This window comes from Lycium barbarum, chromosome 3 (genome assembly GCF_019175385.1).
Source record: "Lycium barbarum isolate Lr01 chromosome 3, ASM1917538v2, whole genome shotgun sequence".
In the NCBI taxonomy this organism is placed as follows: Eukaryota; Viridiplantae; Streptophyta; class Magnoliopsida; order Solanales; family Solanaceae; genus Lycium; species Lycium barbarum.
The window spans coordinates 122,146,005-122,171,672 of record NC_083339.1 but is presented as its reverse complement, the minus strand read 5'-3'; the positions used below and the strand labels follow the sequence as shown (position 1 = coordinate 122,171,672).

The following is a 25,668-nucleotide window of genomic DNA, read 5'->3' as shown; positions in this document are numbered from 1 at the left end:
CTATGTGGACAAGTATTTAGTTTTAAGCAAGGAACTGGTAAGGATGGTGGAACGGGTACACTAAATGGTCATATGAGAACCAAACATATGGATGTTTGGGGCGAGCAAACAGGTTCAAATGTGGGGGGGGAGGGGGATTCAAATGACGATAGACCCACGAACCGGTAGAAATTTTAAGTATGACAAGAAAAAAGAGCGTGTAGAAATAGCTAAAATGGTAGCTTATGATTGTTTACCATTTTCCTTTCCCTCAGGTTTGGGGTTTGTTACTTACATTCAACGTTGTTATAATCCGTTATTTGAGGGTATTCCTAGAAGTACTTGTAGAGCCAATGTTATAGATTTGTTTAAAAAATATAGATTTTATTTGCGCCATGTATTTAGTTCTTTAAATTGTAATGTTTGTCTTACCGCTGATTTGGGTCTTAGTATTAACCATGTAGATTTTTTTGCTATTACATGTCATTGGGTTGATGACAACTGAGTTATGCAAAAAAGAATTATAGCTTTTTTATATGACAAAGGAAAAGGTCGTCACGATGAAATTTTTTTAGCCGATTCAATGTCTACTATTATGAGATTTTTTAACATTTATAGAAAAACACTTTGTATTGCTTTAGATAATGCTTCTAATAATACAAAGGCGATAGGTCTTATAAAAAGAGAACTAAACCCTCCGCTAAGAAATATTTTTCATGTAAGATGTGGTTGTCACATTTTAAATTTAATTGTTAAAGATGGTCTTGTGCATTTTGATGATTCTGTTCAAAAAGTTAGAGATGCTGTTGCGTTTCTTTTTTGTAATGCTAATAGGGGAAGAATTAGAGATTTTAAGAATGCTTGTGTGGAAAATAACCTTAGACCTAGGAAAATTCAAGTAGAAATTGAGACTAGGTGGAATTACACTTACATTATGCTACAACAAGCATATGAGTATAGGACTCTCATACAACAAGTTCAAACCAAATATAATATTAATAGTGAGGATTGGTTAACTTTTAGGCATTGGGAAAATGTTAAAGAATGTGTTGAACTCTTAGAATTTTTTTATAATGCAACTCTTGCTTTTTCTAGACAATTCTATCCCACGGTAATCGGATTTTTAGCCTACTTAGCGGAAATAGCTAAAGTTTTACAAGAGTATAAATATAAACCCGATTATCAAGTGGCTATTTTTAAAATGATAATCAAATTTAAGAAGTATTTTTTTCCCATCCCAACTTTATTTATATTGGGTTCCCTTTTAAATCCTTGTTTAAAAGTGTCTTATACTAAAAATTTGGTTAGTCAAATTTATACATTTTTAGAAATTGAAGAGGGAGTTCAACCATCTTTAGTTGAAGCCGAACTCGCTATTGATGATGAGTTTAGAAAAGTTTTTACTCATTATTCTAGTTTGGAAGAACGTCTACACCTGTTGCTCCATGCCCTACTACTTCTCATAGTAGCAAAAAGGGCTTGTCGGGTTTAAAAGTTTTACATTCACAGCCAACTTCTTCTTCTACTGCAAACTTTGATGAATATAACTTTTATTTGATGCAGCCAAATGTGGATATCAAGGAACTGGATGAGTTGGACGTCTTAGCATGGTGGAAGAAGTACAAGGCAAGTTATCCGGTACTTTCAAGAATGGCTCGAGATATCCTTACGGTTCAAGTATCAACCGTGGCTTCGGAGAGCGCATTTAGCCAAGGAAGACAACAAATTGAAGACCATAGGCATTCATTATCCGGCTTTAGCTTGCAAGTACTAGTGTGCATTCGCGATTGGATTAGATCGGAGCGACGCAACCAAAACTTAGAAGCGGAGGAAGGCGAAGAGGAAGAAATTGAAGATTTGATAGCTAGTGGATCGGACCAAATGGAAGACTTTGAAGATATTTCCATGACCGAATATGATGTGGGGGAAATTAACGAAATGGTTCAAAATTGGTGATTTTATTATTCTACTATTTTTGTACAACTCATGTATTATTTGCAAGTTAAAAAAAAATACAACTTGCAAATAAATGTTATCCAAGAATGAATAAAATATATGGCTCATTGAGCTTTCTTCTATTTACTTGTGTTCATATTTTTACTTTTATTAAGTTAGGAATATACCTAAAATATACTTATAAGTATATTAAGTTATATAGTATACTTAAACATATATAAGTATATATAGAAAAAATAGTATATATAGTATATAAGTATATATAGTATATATAGTATATAAGTAAGTATATAGTACATATATATAAGTATATATAGTATTTGGAAGTTGACGTTGTGCTTTAAAATCATTTCACTTGAAACAAAATAAAAGTTTTGTGAATGAGAAAAAAGAATTCACCATATAATTGGTCAAGGCCAATTCTTCAAGCGCATTCATTACCACTAGAGCTTTGCTATTGCTCCACCTAGCTCCTACGCCTTCCCCGAACCTGAATCATCACACCGCTGCTAAAGCAAGCTAACCTTCAGAAAGAAGAGGCTTGCCCATGGGCTGGGATAGTAGCTGCCTCTTTGCTCTCCTTCAGCCTATTCAGATAGCCAATCATATTTTTTGGAGCAAGTGTAATTTGAAAAACTCATCTTAAAAAGTTAATAAAAAATTATTTCAATATATAACCCAATAACGTTTTTTTTTTTCTAAAAAAAAATGATATGTCCAAACGGCCCCTAAAGTGGAGACGTTGTATTAAAGGAAGACTCGTAACATTAGAAGCCACAATATGATTAGTAGTAGTCAATTATTTTGGGAAATGCATATATAAAATTGAGAAGTCAAATGCTTTTATGACATCCAAAAATTCCCATGTGTAAGGGAGAGAATCCCACTTTCCTTTAGTCTAAGTTTAGTTACAGTTCATCTTTGCAGTTGTGACAACTTGAGAAAATCTAGCATCTTCTTTCAAGATTGTCAAACAATTGCCCCAGAGAAATTCTGCACATGGCCGGCCCCTACATGATTCTTGAGAGATCTTTGCTTTAGTCTTCACATTCACATTATGATTAATTATGAAATCCATTAAACACCACTGGGTAGTGGAGCATTTCAGAGTTAACAAACAAAGAAACAGTCATTCATTTTGATTGATACACAATTTCTCTGTGGTAACACCAAAAGGAAGTCTCTTTAAAAGAAAAGGAAGTCTCATTACTCTGCACTCTTCAAGAATACTCTTTCCAAAAGAATCAACGCAAATTCTTTAGAGGAGATATATTATTTATGTATAAATAAATTATGTTTTCATAACAAAGTTAAAATCTTCAAAAGCGATCTAGTTCAACACACACAGGTAAAATCTATCAAGGGGGCTCCTGTAATTCCAATATCTCCCTCACTCACATGGGTTAAAAAATTTCATTAAAAGTTCACATGAATTAACCTCCACAATTCTTTAGAAGTGCACATTATATTTCAAGTTCGAGGGGGATAATTAACAAATCCTGATATTTAAATACCAAATGGTTATTTCAAACCAAAAAAAAATAAAAAATCAAGGAAAACAATTGAAGTACCATTGCAACACTATCTCCCAAAAAAGGAAGCTGAGAATTTTGGATGATATAACCAAGCAAAAGCTAACAAACATATAAGGGCAAAAGAACAAGTGAACCCCAGAAACTGAGAACCAGGTGAAAACAAAGTAAGAACTAACCAAGGCCCTACTTCGAGATATTAAAGAAAGGGACAAAAGTAGATTTGCAATAAGGTGGTGTGGACGTACCTTCACCAAAAACCCCTTGGTGGAGAAGCATCTTTTATCAATAACTCAATACTCTAAACACCCAAGGGACAAGGGAATTGCAAAAAGAGAGAAAAAAAAAAAAAAAAACTTAGAAACTCATATACATGTGGTGTCACAATAGGAACAATTTTACACCAAACAAATACTGTGCACCTTGTATGCATAAATGGAAATCAAGATTTGCACTCTTCTAGATTCTTATCTATAAAAGTAAGAACCAATTCTGGGGAGCAAATTAAAATAATAACTAAAGTAGACCCATAATTTTTCTTCTAATAGTAATAAATTTAATAGAAGTTCAGAACATGAAAAATTAAAGAAAAATCGGTATTATGAATATTATTCCAACTTAAGTTGTCCATAGTCTTTCACCACACTTTTGGGTACATGAACATCTTGGAACATAGCATGTAAAAAAGAACAAGAAAAACTAGCCCAAGAAAAGACTCGACGCAAAACTAGAAATTTACATCAGTGTAGGCACTTAGAATTCCGAGTCAAAAACTACTAAGCATCAAGATATGTAACTATAGAAAAATTATAAAAATAATAATCAGGCCTTGAAGCACCAATGATGATTATGATGATGATGGTGATGATGTGGATTTTCCTTAGCAATCAAGCCTTGAACATGGCGAAACTCTTCAACATGACAAGGAATATTAATCGGTCCTTTATGATCAAATCCGTATTCTTTTTCTGCTTCTTTGAGTAGCTGCAAGAACAAGGGATGGTTGATATAATTCACAGGGATAACAAACCTCTGTTGTTCTTCTCCTTGACCTACTATAACTGCAAGACACCCTTTTGGTATATTCTTCAATTCTTTCTTCCCATTATGATGATGAAAGCTAATGTGTGGCACGTGAAAATGGAAATTCAGATGATGATGATGATGATGGTGTTTTTCTCCGGTACCCATAGCTGTACTAATCAACAACAAGTTTAAAAAACAAGAATTGCACCTCTAAAATATGTGAATTGTTGTGTTTTTTGTAGAGAAAAAGAAAAAGAAAAAGATTGTACAATTGAGAGATTTGGGGGTTAGAAGAAGGAGATTAGAGAGAAAGGCCAAGGATCAGAAGAAGAGATGGCTAATTTGAAGAGAGTAAAAGAAGAGTCTGTTAAAGATCTTGGAAAGTTGCTCATGATCTATCTATAACGCATAAATCTAATCTAACTCGGAAATATAAATTGTGATGATGAAAGAACAGAGTGTTTTAGAGGAGACAGAGAGGTTTATTTATATAGGGGTTTAGTTATTAGTAACCCTTGGTTTATTGTAATTCTACACAAAGCAGGAGAATGGAACGGTAGTATATTTTAGATCGGTAATAAAAGGCTTATCCAGGTCAGAAAATAAAAAATAAAATAGTCTTATCTAAGTGGAAAGCGTAATTATTGGGTTAATAAGACTTTTGGTACTCCAATAGTAAATTCTAGTTTTAGTTCTTGTAATGTTTAAACTTTAAACTAAGTATATTTAATTTTCAAGTAATTGAAATACACACTTTTGATTCCGTTGCTTGAAATTTACTATGATTATAATTTATAGACCACTTAATTTATCATCTATATGTTAAATTTGTATTACTATTATTTCATATTTGACGGTAATATAATTTTAAAGATAATTCAAATATAAATTTTAATTAATTAAAGATTAAATATATTAAATTATGTATTATTAGGATCAAAATTAAAATTTACCAATAATTAAATGATCAAAGGTGCTATATTTCCTTACTTATTAGTCAAAAGATTATTATAATCCTAGACAAAGAAGGAGATGAAAGAGTCATAGAGCCCGTTTGGATTGGCTTATAAGTTGCTTATAAGCTGTTTTCAACTTTTTTGAGTGTTTGGCTGGCCAGCTTAAAGTCATTTTGTGCTTAAAATAAGCTCAAAAAAATAATTGGGCTCATTTGACTTATCTTATCTAAAGCAGCTTATAAGCTGAAAACAACTTATAAGCCAAAAAAAATAAGTTAGACTACCCCAACTTATTTTTTTTAGCTTATAAGCTGCAAACAGCTTATAGGCATAAGCCCATCCAAGGCTCATATTTTGGGTGGGATGGTAAAAGAGTAATCCAAGTCAGAAAAAGAAAAAAGAAAGCCTTATTCAAGTGGAAATCGTAATTATTAGTTAAAGGCTGTAGTAGAAAAACGTTTCGGTTTTACAAAGGGATAAATACGTAAAAGGGAAGCTCCTATTTGCAGGTCAAAAATTGTTGTCACCCGTTTAAAAGAAGACTCTTTAGGTGGTTAAAGGGGCAAAAGGCTTATGTGGAAACGTAATAAATGAAAAGGGAATTTGTGCTTTTAATCTCTAAGATATTCGAATTTATATGAGCTTGAATATATTTAATTTATTTTTCAATTAATTGATATGTGCCGTTTTGGCCATTCTGCATTAACTTTTAAATCATTAATTTCCTCAAGTATTGAATTACACTTGAAGAAAATTGTTCAACGTATTTGAGGATGTTATAGTTAATAGCATTAAAAATAATGTAAATATAGTATCTTTTCTATGTAAAGGGATCAAATAAACACATCTTATTGACTCAAGATTAAACATGCTTAGTGAATCATCAGTCTATCACGAGGATCAAAATTAATTTTGAGTAATAAATATGGAAGCAAAGGAGGAGTTGTCCCTAACAAAATAACAAATGGAAAGTATAATTAAAGGTCAAATCGTGGTTGGTGGCGGGGTCAGTCTTTAACTGGGTTGGTTTGCCTAAAGATTTGATAATTACTAGTTCCAAATTTTAATTAATTTCCAAGTTAGTTGCTCATTAAAACAAAACACTGCAAAAATTGTTAGGCTTTACTCCTTACCATGAAAGGTTATATCATACGTTTTTAATGCGTTTTTTGTTTAGTTAATACCATTAGGATAAGTATAGCAATTAGAGAGAAACATCTCACTTGTCATGATACGTTTTAGTTTTTTTTTTTTAAAAAAAAAGAAATTGCAAAATAAGTAAGAGTGGATTCCTCTCTTTGCTTTTTTTTTTTCCGCCGAGATTCGTCTGATCTCATTGAATTAATATTATTATAGAAAATAAACAGTATTAGTTCCTCCTTTGTGTGGGAGTTATCTAATTTAAATATGATTATTATTAATTAATTGATGATTCATTTTGTTGTCACGATCGCAACAATAAAGTGTCCCTTTCACTTTGCATTTAGTATGCTTGTATCACACTATTGATAAATATATTTCCCATTGTCTTTCGCATCGTATATTAGAAGCTTGAAAACTGGTAATTTATACCTTATGTTAAATGAAAAATATAGTTGCCGAAAAAAATAGAAAGAAAAGAAAGACTCTAGGTGAAGACATTAGACCTGTAAAATAGGTTAAAGATGAGAAAAACTTGAACAAATTCGACTTAATTTTAGATGATATTAATTAAGTATATATTATCTCTCTCTAATTATTTACTCAATCCATGGGTTGTCCTCTAAGTTAGTTGAGTTGTTATAAAATTTGCAAAATAAATAAATAAATAAAAGTGGTTGTTCTATAAGTTAGTTGAGTCGTTAATATAATTTCTAAGACAAAAAATCAAGAAGCACGTGCGTTGAATGTGATCTTCTAAACAGAAAAATGCCGCTTTGGTGGCATGGGGATACTGTTTGAACTTTGAAGAGCAATATTAACATTTTTTGAAATATGATATATCCTTTTTAATTCGTTTCAGGGATTTGCTGGTCTAGTGGTTAAGAGCGCAATGCACAATGTTTGAGTTGGCTAGCATACGTAACAGGTTTGAAACTTACCGCAAATGAAAGTTTGCCATGTAAGTGAATGCGAATAGAGATTGAGCTCATTATTTATCGAGTTTCAAATCTTATGATAACTCTAAAAAATTTCATTATAAAGAAACCCCTTCTGATTCTAATACTCTGATTGAATAAATGAAGAAAAGAATTTCGTAGGTCATTCAATGGCCGATTATATTTGACAATTGACATACACACATATTTGGTTACCTATTAGATTGAGCCATATCCTAGGGTGGCTCGAAGATACAAGGACCGAAGAAAATGCTATATTCTTCTTCTATATGTTCTAGAAAGTAAATTGAATATATATTTCATTTATCTGGTCGTTAAGGAGTGTTGCTAAACGTCACTTTTGATTATTATATTAATATGATCAATTTACTATCGGCTTACTATTGAACCTGTAGGGTCGCACATTAACGAGTGCTTCTGATTAGAGCTGTCAATATAGGCCGAATTTGACTGGTCGGGTTGGGCCAACCCACCACAATGATGGGCCTTAAGTCCTCCCTGGGCCATGGGTCAGGCTGGGTTAGCCCACATTATCTAAAACATATTTTTCATAATATTTTGATATAATGATTAAAAATACACCCGAGTTATCATTTTTTCGTGAATTTTCTATCTGAACTATCAGCATGCGAGTTTTCTACCTAAACTATCATCCAGAATTATTTTTGTACTCTCCCGTGTGTGTTATAAATACTGAACAAATTTTACAGTTTCTTCATAGCTGATGAATCAGATGAACATATCCAACTCGGAAATTGAACTAGTGAGAAATTTTATCTTGCACCGTATAATCCAAGAAAATGGGCAATAAAATTATCAATAAACACATTCAAAACTTTGTCGGCTCTTCTTGTTCTGCCATTGGTCACAATTTCTCAGTCACATATGTATCCATATTTCGCTTTAAAAAATATTCATTCATTTCAATACGTAGGTCGTAGACAAATCAAATAAAAAAGAATTCCTTTTTCACATAAGAATCATATCACAAACTGTTAGGATGCGTAATTCGTTTTAAACATTTAAATTGTTTATAAAAGGACGGAAAGTACATCCACAAAATATGCTTCTTTTTTAAAAAGATAAAGTGATAGAATGATTTATTGATTAGATTCTAGATATTATTACTATTTAGGCTTTAACAAAAGCAAAGGGCCCAGTAGCATAATTTGAGCTTAAAAATAAAATAAAAATCGAGCTTAGCAATAGCAAAAAGCCAAAATCCTTTGGAAAACTGTTTTATGGTATGCGCCCCGGCGAGCGCCGATGAGTGGGACGCACTTCGATAGTTTGTGAAGAATAAAGTGCCAGGTCATCAATGCAGTATTGCATGGTCCATGTAGGCATCATAATATGTCACTTTTTTTTTTCCGTATCATTACTAGGGCTGTTCACGGTTTTAGTTAAAATCAAAATCAAATAAAAAAATTTAATCAAATTGAATAAAAAAAAAAGATATTTGGTTTAGTTTGGTTTTAAATTTTAAAAATCGATAATATTTGATTTGGTTATGGTTCTAGTAAAAATTAACCGAATAAATAACCGAACCAAACAGATAAATTATATACATAAATTTTATAATTATTTATATGTATAATATTAGTTTTTTATAAATAATTATAAATATTTTATACCTTTTAATCATTAATTTGATTTTTGGTCTACTTATTTCACATGATTGTTTAAGGCCCATGTTTTTAAGAATATGTCTAAGCCCATGTCTTTAAGTCTTTTAACTCTTTTAAGTGGTAAGTGTAAACCTACTAACAGAAGCTCACGTTTGAGTCTAATGTCTTTAACTTAAATTTTTAGCCTTTCTTTGTCAACCATTTGATTTTAGGTTGTTTTTTTTTTTCTTCGAATTTATACCTTTTTTCTTGTCTGAATGGGTCCTAAACTTCTAATATTTTTCATATGTAAAGGACAGAGGTTGTAGATTTGGAGGTTCCTATAGAAGATACTTCAGTAACATCAACATTTTTTGCAACTCAAGTACATGGTAATGCCCTAATACTTCTTCTGTGGGTAATCGTCCTAAAAAGCAGAAAAGAACAACTCCTTGTAGTCGAGACCCTTACCTTGGGGATAATGATAGAAAAACATCTGAAGTTTGGGATCATTACACAAAGTTTTTTTAATAAAATGGGAGAATTGAGGGCAAAATGCAAGTAAAGTTTGGAATCATTATACAAAGTTTTTTTATTTCATATATTTTCATTTTAATTTTAGGTAGTCTTTATGTTTAATTAATATGTATGTTTGTAACAACTAAAAGCTCCTATGCTCAACTTTATTTACAGGTATGTGTATTAAGATGACAAAAATGGTACAACCACTACTAAGTTAGTTTTAGCTCTATATGTAATAGTTTAGCAACTTTGGGTAACTTGAGTACTACACTATCACTAATAGTAAAAATGTTTCTATGATGTATGTTCCGCCTTAAACTATAAATAAAAGTTATCGTTTGAACAAAAAAAAAAAGACATGTCTTTTTCAACTTTTTAATGTTTTACTGATAAGTCTTATGGCTGCTAGTCATAAACCGAAAAATCAAACCAAACCGAACCAAACCGACAATAACCAAACCGATGGTTATTATTATTTGGTTTGGTTATGGTTTTATACATTTAAAAACCAACTAAATTGGTTTGGTTATGATTTTAATCAATAACCAACCCAAACCGAACCATGAACACCTCTAATCACGACGGTTGACTCTTATTTACTTTTTAAAATTCCTTACGAGCTTGTTTGGAAAGCCACCAAGGTAATTGAAATTTAGTGTAATTGAATGCAATTATATAGTTTGATCTATTCATTTCAGGTGAGAATTGAGTGTAATTACACTCTATAATTCTCAAAAGGGGGTTGAGAATTGGGTTACTTTTTCGTTTCTTTCTCTTTTTGTTTTATTTTAATTTCTTTTTTACTTTTTAATTATTTTATTTTTATAATATGTTTTTCTTTTTATATTATTTATCTATCATTTACTTTCTTCTCATTCACATCCTTTACTTCTAATGATCCACGCATATTTTTTTTATTCATTTAGCATAACTGTGTTATTATTCTAATTTTGGAAACTACAACTCTTAATATTAAAAAGAATTAGTCATTAACAAACTTGACATCTAATGGGAGATTTCATTAAAGTTGAATTTCGTTGTGAATGAGGTTATAGACTTATATTTTCCTTTCTATTGAACTATATTTACTTAAGTTACGATGGAACTTACTTCTGTAATTTTGGAATTTGACATAAGAGTATTAGGTTGAACCTTTTCTTTTTTTAATGTTGAATTTAGGTTATATTTTTTATTTTAATTCATTTGCTTTAGTACTATTGACTTGTTTTTTTACATTGAATGCTGCTTATTTTTCAACAGTATATTTTTTTTTTTGTCATTTCGAAAACAACCTCCTTATCTTCCGAGATGAGGGTAAGGTCTGCATACACTTTACCCTCCCCAGGCCCCATATTGTGGGATTTCACTGGGTATGTTGTTATATACTGTTTATTTTTCACTTGATAGATTTGTTTTGTCAAACATTTGAATAATGTTACAGCATTAGATTTATAAATTATTTTTTTCCAAACATCCAATCCATGATGTTCTCACAAAAAGGCCTACTTTTATTTTTTATTAAAATTAAAATATTATTAATTTAAAAAATATATATTACTTATTTTTTACAATATTAGTTACAAATATATGATTATTAGTTAATATATTTTCAAGAAACAATGTGTTGTTAAGTACCTAATTTTAATAATATTTATAAAGGCACATATTTTTTAACTATTAATTTTTAATTTTTGATAATTAAATTTTATTTTTAAATTAAACAAACTGTATAATTACATTTGTGCAACCAAACAGTACGCTTGTAATTATACTGTAATTACTTGATGACAAACAAACAGATCGTTGTAATTACAATCCTGTGCAATTAATAGGCTTTGTAATTACTACCCTGGTAATTACACCAGTTCCAATTACCAGGTAGCTTTCCAAACAGACCCAATGTATGATTAGTGGAAATATATTTGTCTTAAATTACCGAAACTATCCCTTCTAAAACTGACATCATTTGTCCTAATTGAAGGTGAAAATATTGTCAAAATTACGAGGAGGAGAGTGCGTGGCAGACAACCACGATTCTCATAATTATAGGTCTTGCAATAATATATGAGAATGAAAAATTTAAGAACTTTTTCATAAAATATTTTATATGATTAACTTATTTACGTAATAGGAATTCGAGAACACACGCAATTTTTTTTCACAATTTGAACCGGAAGTGTCAATAGGGACACTTTATCATGTGTTAATATGCTCAATTGGAACATGTCGTAGTTCGAATGTGTCACGACCCAACCCCGTAGGTCGTGACTGGTGCCCGAACTGGACACTCGTATACATATTCGTATAACTACATGTTCATTTCACAACAAACGCAATATGGATATTATAACGACCAAACCTTGGTCTCAGAACTGTTGCATAAATATTCGTAAAAAGGCAAGGCGACAAGGCTGCTACCACAACATGATAATATGTGCAAGCCGGCGAGGCTGCTACGACGATAGAACACACATACTGATAACGTCTGAACACGACCCACACACATGTCCACCAACCCACACACATGTCTACAGACCTCTAAGAGCTTAACAGTGAAATATGACGGGACAGGGCCCCGTCGTATCCTTAAACAACATATGCATATATTTAGATCAAAAGGGATCTATACCAAAGTCTGGGCTCCGGAACAACGAAACTCTTCAAGATAGCAGAAGGGAAGTCTTAAACTGGCGGTTCACCAAAACGCGTATCTGTACCTGCGGGCATGAAACGCATCCCCCCGAAGAAAGGGTGTCAGTACGGAATATGTACTGAGCATGTAAAACATTAAATATACAGTAACAGGATCATAACTGAAATAAGGAGTACAGGGAACGAGTACAATGTTCAGAATACCAAAACACTTTGCCTTTGAAACATAATTCCTGCATGTCAATATCATATATCATACTCAACCCGTTATGGGACGTAGTGACATAATTGGGTAATCATCCTGTACATATGTAATATATAACATGTCCCGGCCCTATAGTGAGGGACTCGGTAAATAAAATCATATTCTCATCATGCATGTATATATAACGTGTCCCGACCCTCTAGTGAGGGACTCGGTGGATAAAGTCATCATATGCCATCCTGGCCGCCATCACCGTATCATCATATCATCATGTCATCATATCATCATATACATATACATATAACGTGTCCCGGCCCTCTAGTGAGGGACTCGGTGAACAATGCAGTGAAACTGTGCACGATAACATTCCCGGCCTGGGACTCGGTGAAAGATACATTGAGGTATGCATGAGTAGAGTAGTGAGAACCATATGCAATTAAAAACGTTTTTAAGGAGTCAATAGAACAGTCAATGCGAATCATCGTTCGCAATTTCAATAATAGTCATATCATTTACCTTTCGGATGTCCCTGTGGATTATATCAAAATGGAACTTTAAAATCATGTGTACATATCAATATATATGAAGAAAAACATAAATTATGTGAATCAAGATCAATAGCCATCCTAGTGGCCCTAGGAATAGGAATTTCCTTTGGAATCGTATATATGTCGTATATTCATTTCACAACGATCATGCCAAAAAGAAAGAAGGGTTAGCTTCACATACCTTTAGCTCTTATTCGCCACACAATAAGTATACGCTGCCCAATAATACTTCAACCTATATTAAGACGCCAACAACTACGGTTAAGCTACGGGGAGATTCAAAACGTATTCTAACGTTAGTAACTCCTTTCTAGATGTTTAGGAGACGTTTTCTCTTGTATCCAAACCCACCACGTACAACCAATCCAACATCAATAATTATATGTTCAATACCAATCCGGACAGCCCACACAACATTCCAAACAGCCCACATTCATAACATGCAATAACGATTCACATACGGCTACTACATTCTCAAGTTACTTCTAATAGTTCGTAGCCTTAACGTTTGCATGTAATAACTTATAACAGCCCATCCAACATACAACACAATGCATAATCTTAATCATCATTAATCTCCCAAGCTCAATAAGAATAACAACAACGTGTCAAAACAGTCCGCACATTACAACACCCAATAATAGTCTACATGCGATTATGACACGTCCACTTTATTCTTGTTAGTCTATAGTCATAACATTTCGTCGAAACGATTATATAACATCCCCACCACTATGACAACATGATGTATATTCTTAACTATAATTAGTTTTTCCAACTTAGCCAAAACAACACGTCCAAAACAGTCCTTAACCTACAACATGTCCAAAACAGTCCCTAACCGACAACATAAAAATGTTCGGAATTTTTGCAAACGTTTACGAACATACTAAGCAAACCACATATGATTCTTACACATTATTTCATGTCTTCTTTTCATATAATTTCAGTAAGTTATGACCAGCTATCCACACGACAAGTACAACATCAATTCATACACAACTAAGCTACATCGTCATCTCTATAATCCTTACAACAACTCACAAACGACTTTGGTTTCAACTCCAACCATTAATGTCACGACCCAACCCCGAAGGCTGTGACTAGTGCCCGAGCTGGACACTCGTATGTACCTGTTAACTATAATCATCCACAACTAGCATAATACATACTTATCAATACCAAGGCAAGACGTCGTCTCAAAACTGTCGCATTATTTAGACGTATCACAACAACCTGTCTCCTGGGGAGTTACAACTTTTAACAGATATTATAGTAGATAAGCCGACAAGGCTTTCATAATATATAAGGGAACATCCCCGCCATACACGAGCCGACAAGGCTATCATAACACATTACTTCTCAAAACATATATATATATATATATATATATATATATGTCTACGCAAGCCGACAAGGCTGCCACTACGAATGGGAACGTCCCAAAACATAAGCCATATAGACACAACTGAACAACATCGATACACAACCCACACATATGTATACAGACCTCTAAGAGTAACAATAGTATCATATGACGGTACAGGGCCCCGCCGTACCCCTGGATAAAATACATATACACCACAAGAGATTCTGTACCAAATCTAGGCTCCGGAACAAGGGAGCTCTCCAAGATAGCTGAATAGGACTCCTAAGCTGGCGGGTTACCAACGTGAGCATCTGTACCTGCGGGCATGAACGCAGCCCCCCGAGGAAAGGGGATCAGTACGGAATATGTACTGAGCATATAAAGCATAAATACAATAAATAGGATCATACTGAAGTAAGGAGTACAGAAAAACCAGTACAAAAACCAGAAACCACAAGCCTTACCTTTGAATCATAAATCATGGTGTCAATATCAGAATTAACTCGTTATGAAACTTAATGTCATAATTAGATAATCATCCTGTTCATATGCATATGTATAACGTGTCCGGGCCCTCTAGTGAGGGACTCGATAAGTAAAATCATATTATCATCATGTATATATATAACGTGTCCCGGCTCTCTAGTGAGGGACTCGGTGAATAAGATCATCGTGTGCCATCCTGGCCGCCATCTCCGTATCATCATATCATCATGTCATCATGTCATCATATCATCATATACATACACATATAACATGTCCCGACCCTCTAGTGAGGGACTCGGTGAATAATGCAGTGGATCTGTGCACGAAAACATGTCCTGGCCCGGGACTCAGTGAAAGATGTAACAGTATGCACGAGCAGAGTAATAAGTAACCATATACAAATAAATCATCTTTTGAGACTCAATAGATAAGTAGCCTAATAAGCTCTTAAGTATCAGGATAATAGTCATATTAAGTCCTCTCTAAATGTCATTAGGACTACATTAAGGAAGGGCTCAGGGATCGTAGACATGTATCAAATTAATACGAGATAACTTATGGAAGTCAAGGACACCACTCGTTATGGAATTCTTTAAGAATAGGAACTTTTATACATCATATACTAGTCAATCATATAAGAGACTCGAGGGCAATAACTCAACTATCCTGAGAGTTCTAACATCAAGAAACGAATAAAAATCATAAGTCATGCTCGGAACTAGTGAGTAGAATTACCCCAAGGCTCATATCATATCTTACTTACCTCTAGGACATGCCAAAAGAAAGAAGGGATAAGCTTTACATACCTGTCGGCGATTATTCGTAACCCGTTCGTCTCGTCGCTCTTTTAGCCTATTTAATGTAAGAATAACGTTATCGTTAGTAACTATATTTCTAGTTCGCAAATCTATAGTCCATTTCTTATAGAACCTATATTTCAATTTGTGTATTCTTATTTAGGGTTTTCCATTAGTTAGGGACTTAACGAAAATCGGACAACATTTCTCCTATATATTCGCCTAACCCGAATTTCCAATTATCCTCCTGTTAACACAGAAACACCAACAATGGATATATGCATACAAAATTCTCCCAACTCAGCCCATAACAATTCCAACAACCCAACAACTTCTCTAATTTTCATTTCAGCCCACAATTTCCTATAACATAGATTTCATGCATTTTCGTAATTCCAATTTCGTCCAATCCAATTCTAATAATTCCATTACAATACTATTAACACAATTACATCGTAAAACAAGAAAATTTTACCTTAATTTACTCAGAGAAATTTCTACTCTTAATTGCTCCAATTTCGCAATTTCTTCTTCTCCAACTTAAAATCTAATGTTGCTATCACCTCCTTGCATTTGCAAATCATCTTGGAACTCAATAAACAACAAGATTAATTTCTTCCTTCAATCGAACCCCAAAGACCAAAATGTATGCTTGCTCTCTTCTCCTTCGTGAAAAGATTTGCTGTACGTTTTTCATTCTTGAAAAATAGAGGAGCTTTGTTGCTGTACGTTTTTGTTCCCCCTTTTTTTTTATTATTGACTAAACAGCAAGATGAACTAAACAAATATATATGTTGGCAACGTTATAAAACTAGTAGTATATATAGTTAACACGTATGCCTATACTATAGTCATTCACTTGTTTTAAGTCACTTGATGAGAGTTACACGTAGCTGGTCCTTTGACCATGCAATTGATTAACTTGCTGCCACTTGTCCATAAAATACATGGACCATGTCCACATATTAATTACCCCACAACCCCAATTAATTTCTTGATCTCAATTCACTTAAATATCGACCACCTTTAACATAATTCATATACTCATTATCATAATCATGTGATAGAATTCTAGTCCATAACACCTTTTCACATGCACCAAGTATTATTCCCAATCACCGTCGTCACACTTGTTAAGTCCTAAATTATTCTGGGACCTCAAACTCTTGTGCACCGAGCTCTCGATTTTTATCCTTGAATATAATCAATTTCTCCAGGCTCGGGTAAATTTGCTTATGTTGGACGATTAAATTTTCTAGTCTAAAAATACGGAATATTATAGCTTGGACCGTATTCCATTCAAATAAATTTCGAACCTCGATGGAACTTATTTTCTTCGATTGGTTTAACTTTAAATCCTTACGGTACATGTGTACCATTACTTTAACCACCTATAAGCTTGGGGAATAACCTTGTGTCTGTTACTAATATCATTTAACTCGCCCGCTTTCCGGCGTACGAAAATACGGGATGTAACAATTAAACACTTTCATTTCCATCATAAAATTCATGACAATAACAATCAAAATATAAAGTAAAATCAGTTCACTAACTTCTTACAAAAACAGTCCACAACACGGCTACACCATGCTTCAACATCACTCACATAAAATCATAGATTCAATTTATTTTCATACTAATACAACTTCACCTTTAACCTTCCAATTCTTTTCGTTCTTTTTACCATGCAATCTATGATAGTAACAACCATAATTATTAAAGAAAATCAGTCCACCATTTCCACCAAAACAGTCCCCACGGCCACAACATCATTCCAACACCAACATTCATGATTTTATGCATGTAATTCATGTTCACCAAGTTACTACCTTACTTCAACATCAACATATATAACTCCATGGTTACTATCATGTTACAACATCAACACACATCATTTCATGCATACAACTTATATTTACACATCTACATCACCCTTAATATATGAAAAGAAAGTTAGATCTTACCTTGACAACTTGACTTCTCAACTTGGCTAGAGTTTGTAAATTGAAATGAAAATGGTCCTTGTTGCTCCAATGACTATCTTCACGTTTCTAGGGACCTTTTAAAGGGTTGAAACACCTTGGAAAATAATTTTTTTGATCAACACACAAGAGCTCAAAATTCAGCCCCTTGGTCGAATGCTTTCTCTCTCCCTCTCTAGGGTTTTCTAGTTTTCTTTCTTTGTGTTGTGAAGTTGAAATGAATGTAATGGCTGATTTCTTAGTTATTATTTGGTTAACTATGATGCCTACAAGTTGGACATATGCTCCACTCATGGCATTGAGTCACTAAATCAACTTTACACTAAAATTCCATTTTTTTTCTTCACACTTTCGGCTAGTGTGTTGGCCGAACACCTCCCTTTGTTTACTTTCTTCTTTCTTTTCAATTGTTTACAAGACAATTGCATGTGTGGTGGATGATTCAAGCACTAACCTTTGTCCATTGTAATCATACAAGATGAATAGTCAATATTTAAATATACAATGATTCCTCCAACATGTTATGTCTTCATAAAATAATGCATGCCTTCAATATTCAATTGCATGCTTCAACTTTTTCTCCTCCAATTTTCAGCCATCTTGGCCGAGTATTACATGTATATTTCTTTCAATTTAATTGTCCACAATATAATGAAAGTGTAGTGGATGAATCAACATTAAATGCATATGTGTATGTCTTCCATAATAGCCTTGTTTTAGATGACTTTGAGTCATCTTTTGGACCTTGCACGTTGATGTTCCTTCTTGGTTCATTGTTGTCACAAATTTTTACTTAACACCACAATTAAGTAATTCCTAATCTACAATAACATTTTTATACTAAGTAAAATTTATAACCGATTAGTTCTAGTTTAGAAATTAGAAATCCGAGGTTTCTATCTCACGTCGATTCCTTCGCGAATAACTCGACGTATAAAATACGGGGTCTAACAGAATGTTTAAATAAAATTTGGCTGCAAATTTAACGGGTTGTCGATATATTCAATCTTCATAGTTTGATTAATGTGACATTATTGTATGTTGGATGATGCCGAATTAAGTTAATTTAATTAAAAATTACTATATATTATAAAAATTCGCTTTATACTTTACCAATTATTAAGGTAAAAGTTAAAGTTCTATAATGTCTCTGAATAGAAGCGTCTAAAGTCATATAATACATCAGTTTTTTGAATACTTTAAACCTTTTGAATAAAATATTAACAATAATAAATAAATAAATAAATAAATAAATAAGCAGAAGGTAAGTTTTTCTTTTAAGAGATTGGTTTAGAATAAGGTGAATGTAAGAATTCCTAATAATTTAAGACAAAGAGAACATATGCTTCTTTTCTTTTTTCCCCACACGAGGACATTTGTTCGTTCGATGAAATAAATACATTTATTTTTTATTTTCTTGCTCCAAAATTAATAGTACTTGTTAAGGCTAACAGCCTGACATAATTACTGTAATGGAGCCGCAAGTTACGGCATAAATGGGTCACGACCCAATCTGGTGCCAGATTTGGTTTTGGACCTTTTTGTCTCTATCATGATCCATGACTCTTTGGCTTTCTAGAGATTTAATAGCTCAGTTGATTAACTACTTGAACTCTCATCTTGTTGATGAGGGTTCGAATTCTAACGTTGTAACCCTCCTCCCCTATCCCTATGTAATAATTTTTTTTTTCAATGACTCCTCGGCTTTTAAATTTAACCTGCTTAATTAAACTAATTCACAAGGTTATGATTTTTAAAACTACGGTCTCTTCAATTGTACGCTGTTATTGAAAGGCAAAGGGAAACAAAATACGTCATGGTTACTTTTTTTGAAAAAAGAAACCTAAAAAGTAAAACAAATCATGGTAACAAAATAAAGGAAGGAAGAATCACGGCGAAAAGAATTTTAAGTTCTTTAAATAGGCGGTGTATATTTTAGCTATAGTAACTTGAAAACTAGAGTAATAATCTATTATAATCGGTTAAATTGTAGTATAAAATTTATTAATATTGTCAAGTGTATATCTTAAACATCGTGATAAATGGTGCAGTCCCTTTTGACATAACGAAACAGGTCTATCTAAACTTTTTCTTTGGTTGCTTAAATGAGAGATGATAAAAAGTATCGGCGTCGATCTATTTAGATTTTGCCGTGCTTTTGGGGTAAATTTTACTTTAATTATGGAGCAAGACTGCAAGAGATAAGTAAAATCCCCACACCTCAATTATTCCTAAGCATAAAGAAATCCGTGCATGCTTCCTATTGGATTAAATATACAGTACTCCACTTTGACTAAGGTTAACGAGCAGGATCAAAATTATAAGAATCTATCCTCACTTTTGCCGTTTTCTGGGTTACATTATTCAATATTTCAAATGTACCGACTCAACTAATCATGATTCACAACGCAGATGCTCACTAAAAAGTGAAGCGCTTCCTAATATTATTTTTATCATTCTCAAAACTCAAAACTCAAACCTGAGTGGAGGGATCCTGTCCTGTCTTATATAGCCAAGGAGGCTGAATTGCTAGACTCTTCAATAAGGACGTAGATTCACGGGAAGGAAAAAAAGTCGCAATTGCCGCATATAATATAGCTGCAATGCAATTAGCGTCATAAATTGCAAGCAATTTTGGAATTATCTAGTTACGTGCACCCAAGCTGATGCATGCACTTTTGAAGTTTACCTTGAACTAGTTTATGATACTGCCATCAGTACACTGTATGTACGTCATGTTATGACAGGGAAGCAAGTCAGCAACAAGAATAGGAAGATACCATTTCTTGATCATTTTCCTAATAGAATTGAAATTATTAGCGCACAATTTCAAATATAATAAGTCTAATCAATCAAAATAGCGAGAAAATTTGATATGCAATAGGAAAACAATCAATAAGGAAAAAAGAAAAAGGTAGAACGCACTTGGAAAAGGACAAGGAAAATGGTCCTAAAGTGGCTATATATTACATATATATTATACAGTGCATATGGGTTTAAACTATCCATCCCCATTCTAATATAATTTATTAAGCATTGATTATAATAGTCCATAATTCAAGTGCGTTCCAATAACATTTTTTCAGAAATTGGTTATAAATCCAAACATATTAATTAGTAAGCACTTTTCTTTCATCCTAAATTGAAAGATAGTTTTTCCTTTTCGTTGCTTAAGACAGTATATTTATATGTATTTTGACGTAACTGCATGTTTAAACTTAAAAAATATAGTTAGATCTTTGACTTCTTGGGCCACATACACTCACTGATGAATCACATATATACATCCACGAGCTCATGATTAAGAGATGAGCTCGGAGGGAGGACAATGTGGTACTATATGATATAAGAAATTCATAATTATTCAACTCAAGAGGTACAAGTTTGTTGGCTAAGCGATCCACCCTTCCCTAGACCACAATATATATGCTGATATGCGCGCACATTATTCTTTAAAAAATGGTCACTTTCCATCACTATGTAGTATGTACGCATGATTCTTGTCTTTATATTTCCACAAACAACAAATTGGATTCTTTGTTTACTTTGGAACCAAGAGATTTTTATCCTTTTCAAGCAAAAAAGAAAAAAAAACTTAGTAATAGCCAGTAAAATGCATGCTTATCAGGGCAAGAACCACAGATTTCCTTTGCTTGGCATGCAAGATGGATAGATGCTAATGAAAGTTTTTACTAAAAGTTCTCCCTTGAGTCTTCCTCTACGAAAGTTGATGCGAATCAATATTAGGTAAGACCTCTCTATAATTGTCATTCGTTATAACGGCATTTCACTATAACGGCATGATTTTCTCCGGAATTGATTTTTCATGTTATATTTTACTTCTCTATAACAACATTCTGCCTATAACAACAATGACATCCGTTATAGTGGTACACTCTTTGTAAAATTACCTCTCTATAACAGTCATACTCAAATAGCGTGTAATAATATTTTGTAAGAAATATATTATGTGACAACAAAAGTGTCGATGAAGAGCCTCAACCTACTGCAACTTGGAGAAAGAAGAGTCAAATGTTAAGCACTTAGACAACCTTCAAGGGAAAGCTATTGAATTTCCTTTTGCTGAAAGTTTGGATAAAAATTTTCGTCAGTTGAAATGTTATATTATCACTAAGAGATTAGAATTTACGAAACAACCTACAATTGTAGAGTTCTTACGTCAAACTTGAAATATTTAAATTCTCAATTAATTTAAAATGCATATGTTCCATATATTTTAATTCTTTATCTGTGTGGTACAACCAGTTATGGATTTAGTACTAATTTATTAGTCTTTTCAATTTTTGATTTATGAGATATGAAAATCAATTGAGATTTTAAAATTTACAAGTATATTGTTTTCGTTTATAACATAAAAAGAATAAAAAGTTAATTGTTTACGTACTTTTGTTTATAACGGCTAAATGAGATCTAAATATCGAATGTCAGTATACATGCATAACACCACCTCACTATAGCAGCCATGAAATTTCCGGACAAACGCTAACACTATTGAGAGGTTAAACAATCAACATATAAAAACGGTCAACACCAATAAAGGAAAGTTGGAGGCTTATAATGAGTTTTCCAAATAATCATAGACATAGCCAAAGAAGTTGCAACGGTATAGCATCAATAGAAATTCATAAGGAATGACACATTTATTTGAGAAAAATAATCTGAAGTTAAGAGGTGTGTTAAAAATAATACTACTACATTGAAGTTACTCCCAAATGAGCAATAAATATATCCATGGACTGATGCAAGTTTTAGAGCTAGCTACAAACTCTGAATGAGGTAATTACATGAGTTAGTTTCAAGGGAGAAATAGATATTTGACCCTTTACAAACATTTCTTAATTTTATGATCCTTTTACAAGAGATCTTCATTTTTTACACATAAGAGATCTGAAAAAGTCATTTTCTTCTATTCAAATTGTAAGAGGCCAAGAAATCTTATTTCCTCTGATTTCAATCATATAATCACTAATTGCACGGTTTGGCCTTCAAACGAACTGGTCTTTATTTTTTCCCCTTCAAATGAGCCGACCTTTAACTTTTGCCGCCCTTCAAAATCAATTTTATGCCTTGCAGGTCATAAGTTCTTTAAGGGTGTTGACATAACTTGTTGATATTATAATGCATAATTTATACCCTCTAAGTATAAGTTCGATTTTGAAGGACAAAAATTAAAGACCAGCCCATCTGAAGGGCAAAACTTAAAGACCAACACGAAATACTAAATAGGGATAAAAGTGCAAATGACCCAAAATCTTTCTGGCCTATTGGCATTTGGTGGACTACTTGGTATTGGACCAAGAGTAACATTTAGCCTTCAACTGATCAGTAATTGTACTCTCTCTACTATAATTAGTGGAAGTAGAGATGTACATGGACGGGGTTGGTTCGAATTTTTTAAATATCAAATCAAATCATCGGGTTTTTAAATTTATAAATCAAACCAAACCAACAAAAATTGGGTTTTTCAACCTCGGGTTTTCGTTTCTCTCAGATTTTTTCGGTTTTTTCCATTAAAGTCTTCATACTTTAACATATAACTTGTGCTTCAAATATTTCTTTAGTCCTAGCAAGATACAATTACTTAATTAAGGTGTTCTTAAGAAAATAACCGAAAAAAGATAACGAATCGCTAAGTCATTATGAAAATGATCATTATCTAAATGTCCTAAGACATGCTAAAATAAGTACATTCTATAAATATCAATTACATAACTAAATATTAAGGAAAACAATAAAATTACATTATGTATTTTCACTGTCTATATCAATGCAAAGTTAAGAATAGATATCCTAGACTATTATTATTATTATTATTATTATTATTATTATTATTATTATTGTTATTGTTATTATTATTTTTTTGTTATTATTATTATTATTATTATTATTATTTCTAGTGGTAGAATTGAATTTCTTTTGTAAGCATTAATGTTGATTTGATTTTGATTTGGGCATTATATGAGTTAGTAACTTCTGTGAGCTATAAAACTTATTTGATCATTCAAAATTCTAAATCCAAGCTTGAAATAATATGTCAAAAGACAACAACTGTTGAAAAATATAAGAAATATTATAAATTACATTACAAATAAATATTTTTATGTATAAAATATTTATAAAAATTGTATACATGTGATGTCGGGTTGGTTCGGTTCGGTTTGACTGTTTTAGTTAAAAGCAAAGCAAACCAAACCAATTATGGTTGGATTTTTTTCCCCCATACCAAACTAAGTCAAACCAAATCACTAGCCGAATTTTTTTTACCTCTGTTTGACTCGGATTATCCGTTTGATACGTTTGTTGGTTTTCTTTGTACACCCCTAAGTGGGAGACTGCGAAGTGCACAAATACCTGCTTTTGAGGTCATCATTTAGTTCTTTTTTGAATTAATTATTTTTTTGTAAATCTAATTGCTTCGGGCACAACTTCAGACAATCACGTCTGAGTTTGAAAACTTAGACATTCACATCTGAAATATAGCCTTGTGAAGGCAAACATCAGATGTTTCTGCCTGACGTCCGCGAGTCTTAATTTTTCATTTATGCCTGAGTGCAGGTAAGAATTAGGTAAAATTTGAGCAATGTGTGTCTGAATATATATATTTTTTTTCAAGAACAAAGAGATTTTTGATTTTCGAATTTCAACAATCAACACACGATTCGAATCCCAAATAAGCTCAAATTTGAAACATAAGTTTCATATATCATAAAGAAGAAACCCAATCATCAGTTTGTCAAAACAACAACAAATCTAACCCATTTAGTACTCTTGTTAATTTTTTTATATATGTCTGCACTTCAGTCATATTGTAGGTAAAAATGAGCTCAAATTTGAATTACATGGGTATGAATTAGTTTTGCCCAAAAAAAAAAAAAAATTGTTCTTCCAACTTCAAAAACCCAACACATGATTCAAGACCAAAATCTACTTCAAATAAGCTCGAATTTAAAACATAACTTTCATACATCGTAAAGAACAAACCCTAATAATTAATTGTAAAAAAAGAACAATAAATCCAACAAACCCATTTTACAATAATGGTGATTCGCCATTGTGCCAAGATCCGTTTGATTTAAACTCACTTTATATAATTTTTTCAAAGCATCAAATTTTAATTGCTATACATTCAAAAAATACTATTTATACAACAACTAAGAAGAAGAAGAAAAAGTAGCAACAACAGTCACTTTTATATAGAAGTACCTAATACTGGTTACAACAACAATTACAAACCCAATAAAATACCTAATACTGGATATTCGTGTAAAATAAAATATAAAACGTTACCAATTAAATGGGGCAATCAAAATAGGGTGCCCGTGAAATTTCTACCCATAAATAGCCTGTTTCAATCCCAAATTCTGATGGCTTAGCCTCTTTTTTTTATTTTTTATTTTTTATTTATTTTTTGCGCTGATTGCCCTTCATCTGGGGTGGTCTTTAATTTTTCCCCTCAAATTGGTGGTCTTTAATTTTTGCCTTTCGCCTGTTCTAGGTTCGAACCCTAGCTCAGTTAAAAAAAAAAGAGGGGGAATTTCATAAGGCAGAAGTTTGGATTCGCAAAGGCAGAATTTGCAGGTAAATTATGCCTGATGGGGTAGAGTTTGCCTGCAAACTATGCCTTAAGGTAGAGTTCTGCAGGCAAATTTTGCCTTAGAAAACTCAACCTTAAGGTAGAGATTTAATCTATTTTTTTTTTTATATTTGAAACTAGTAACGGTATGTAATCTGGATATTGTCTTGCTTTCAGCATCAATCATAATGTTCTTTTGGCTTTTCAGGCTCCACTTAGTGATCGAGAATATAAAGCCACTCTTTTTACTTAGTGATCGAGAATATAAAGCCACTCTTTTTGATATTGCTTCGATGATTGACTTGGCCTCAAACATGATAAGTGAAGGTCGTGAATCAGAGGTAATGCCAAGGGAGGC

At 32.6% G+C, this 25,668-nt stretch overlaps 1 protein-coding gene and 1 long non-coding RNA gene across 2 annotated transcripts; both read right to left on the bottom strand.

Moving 5' to 3' along the window:
* Positions 1-4,042: 4,042 nt before the first annotated feature.
* On the bottom strand, positions 4,043-4,997 carry LOC132632145 (auxin-responsive protein SAUR32-like). Its single transcript, XM_060347981.1, has one exon. The coding sequence runs from the start codon at positions 4,656-4,658 to the stop codon at positions 4,290-4,292; it is 369 nt and encodes a 122-aa protein (XP_060203964.1). The 5' UTR covers positions 4,659-4,997; the 3' UTR covers positions 4,043-4,289.
* A 9,279-nt stretch (positions 4,998-14,276) lies between these two features.
* Positions 14,277-16,689, bottom strand: LOC132632144 (uncharacterized). Its single transcript, XR_009579263.1, has 3 exons — positions 16,210-16,689; positions 15,744-15,789; positions 14,277-14,768 (listed from the first exon to the last, which is right to left on the bottom strand). It is a non-coding gene; the product is annotated as an uncharacterized LOC132632144 (long non-coding RNA).
* Between the last annotated feature and the right edge of the window lie 8,979 nt (positions 16,690-25,668).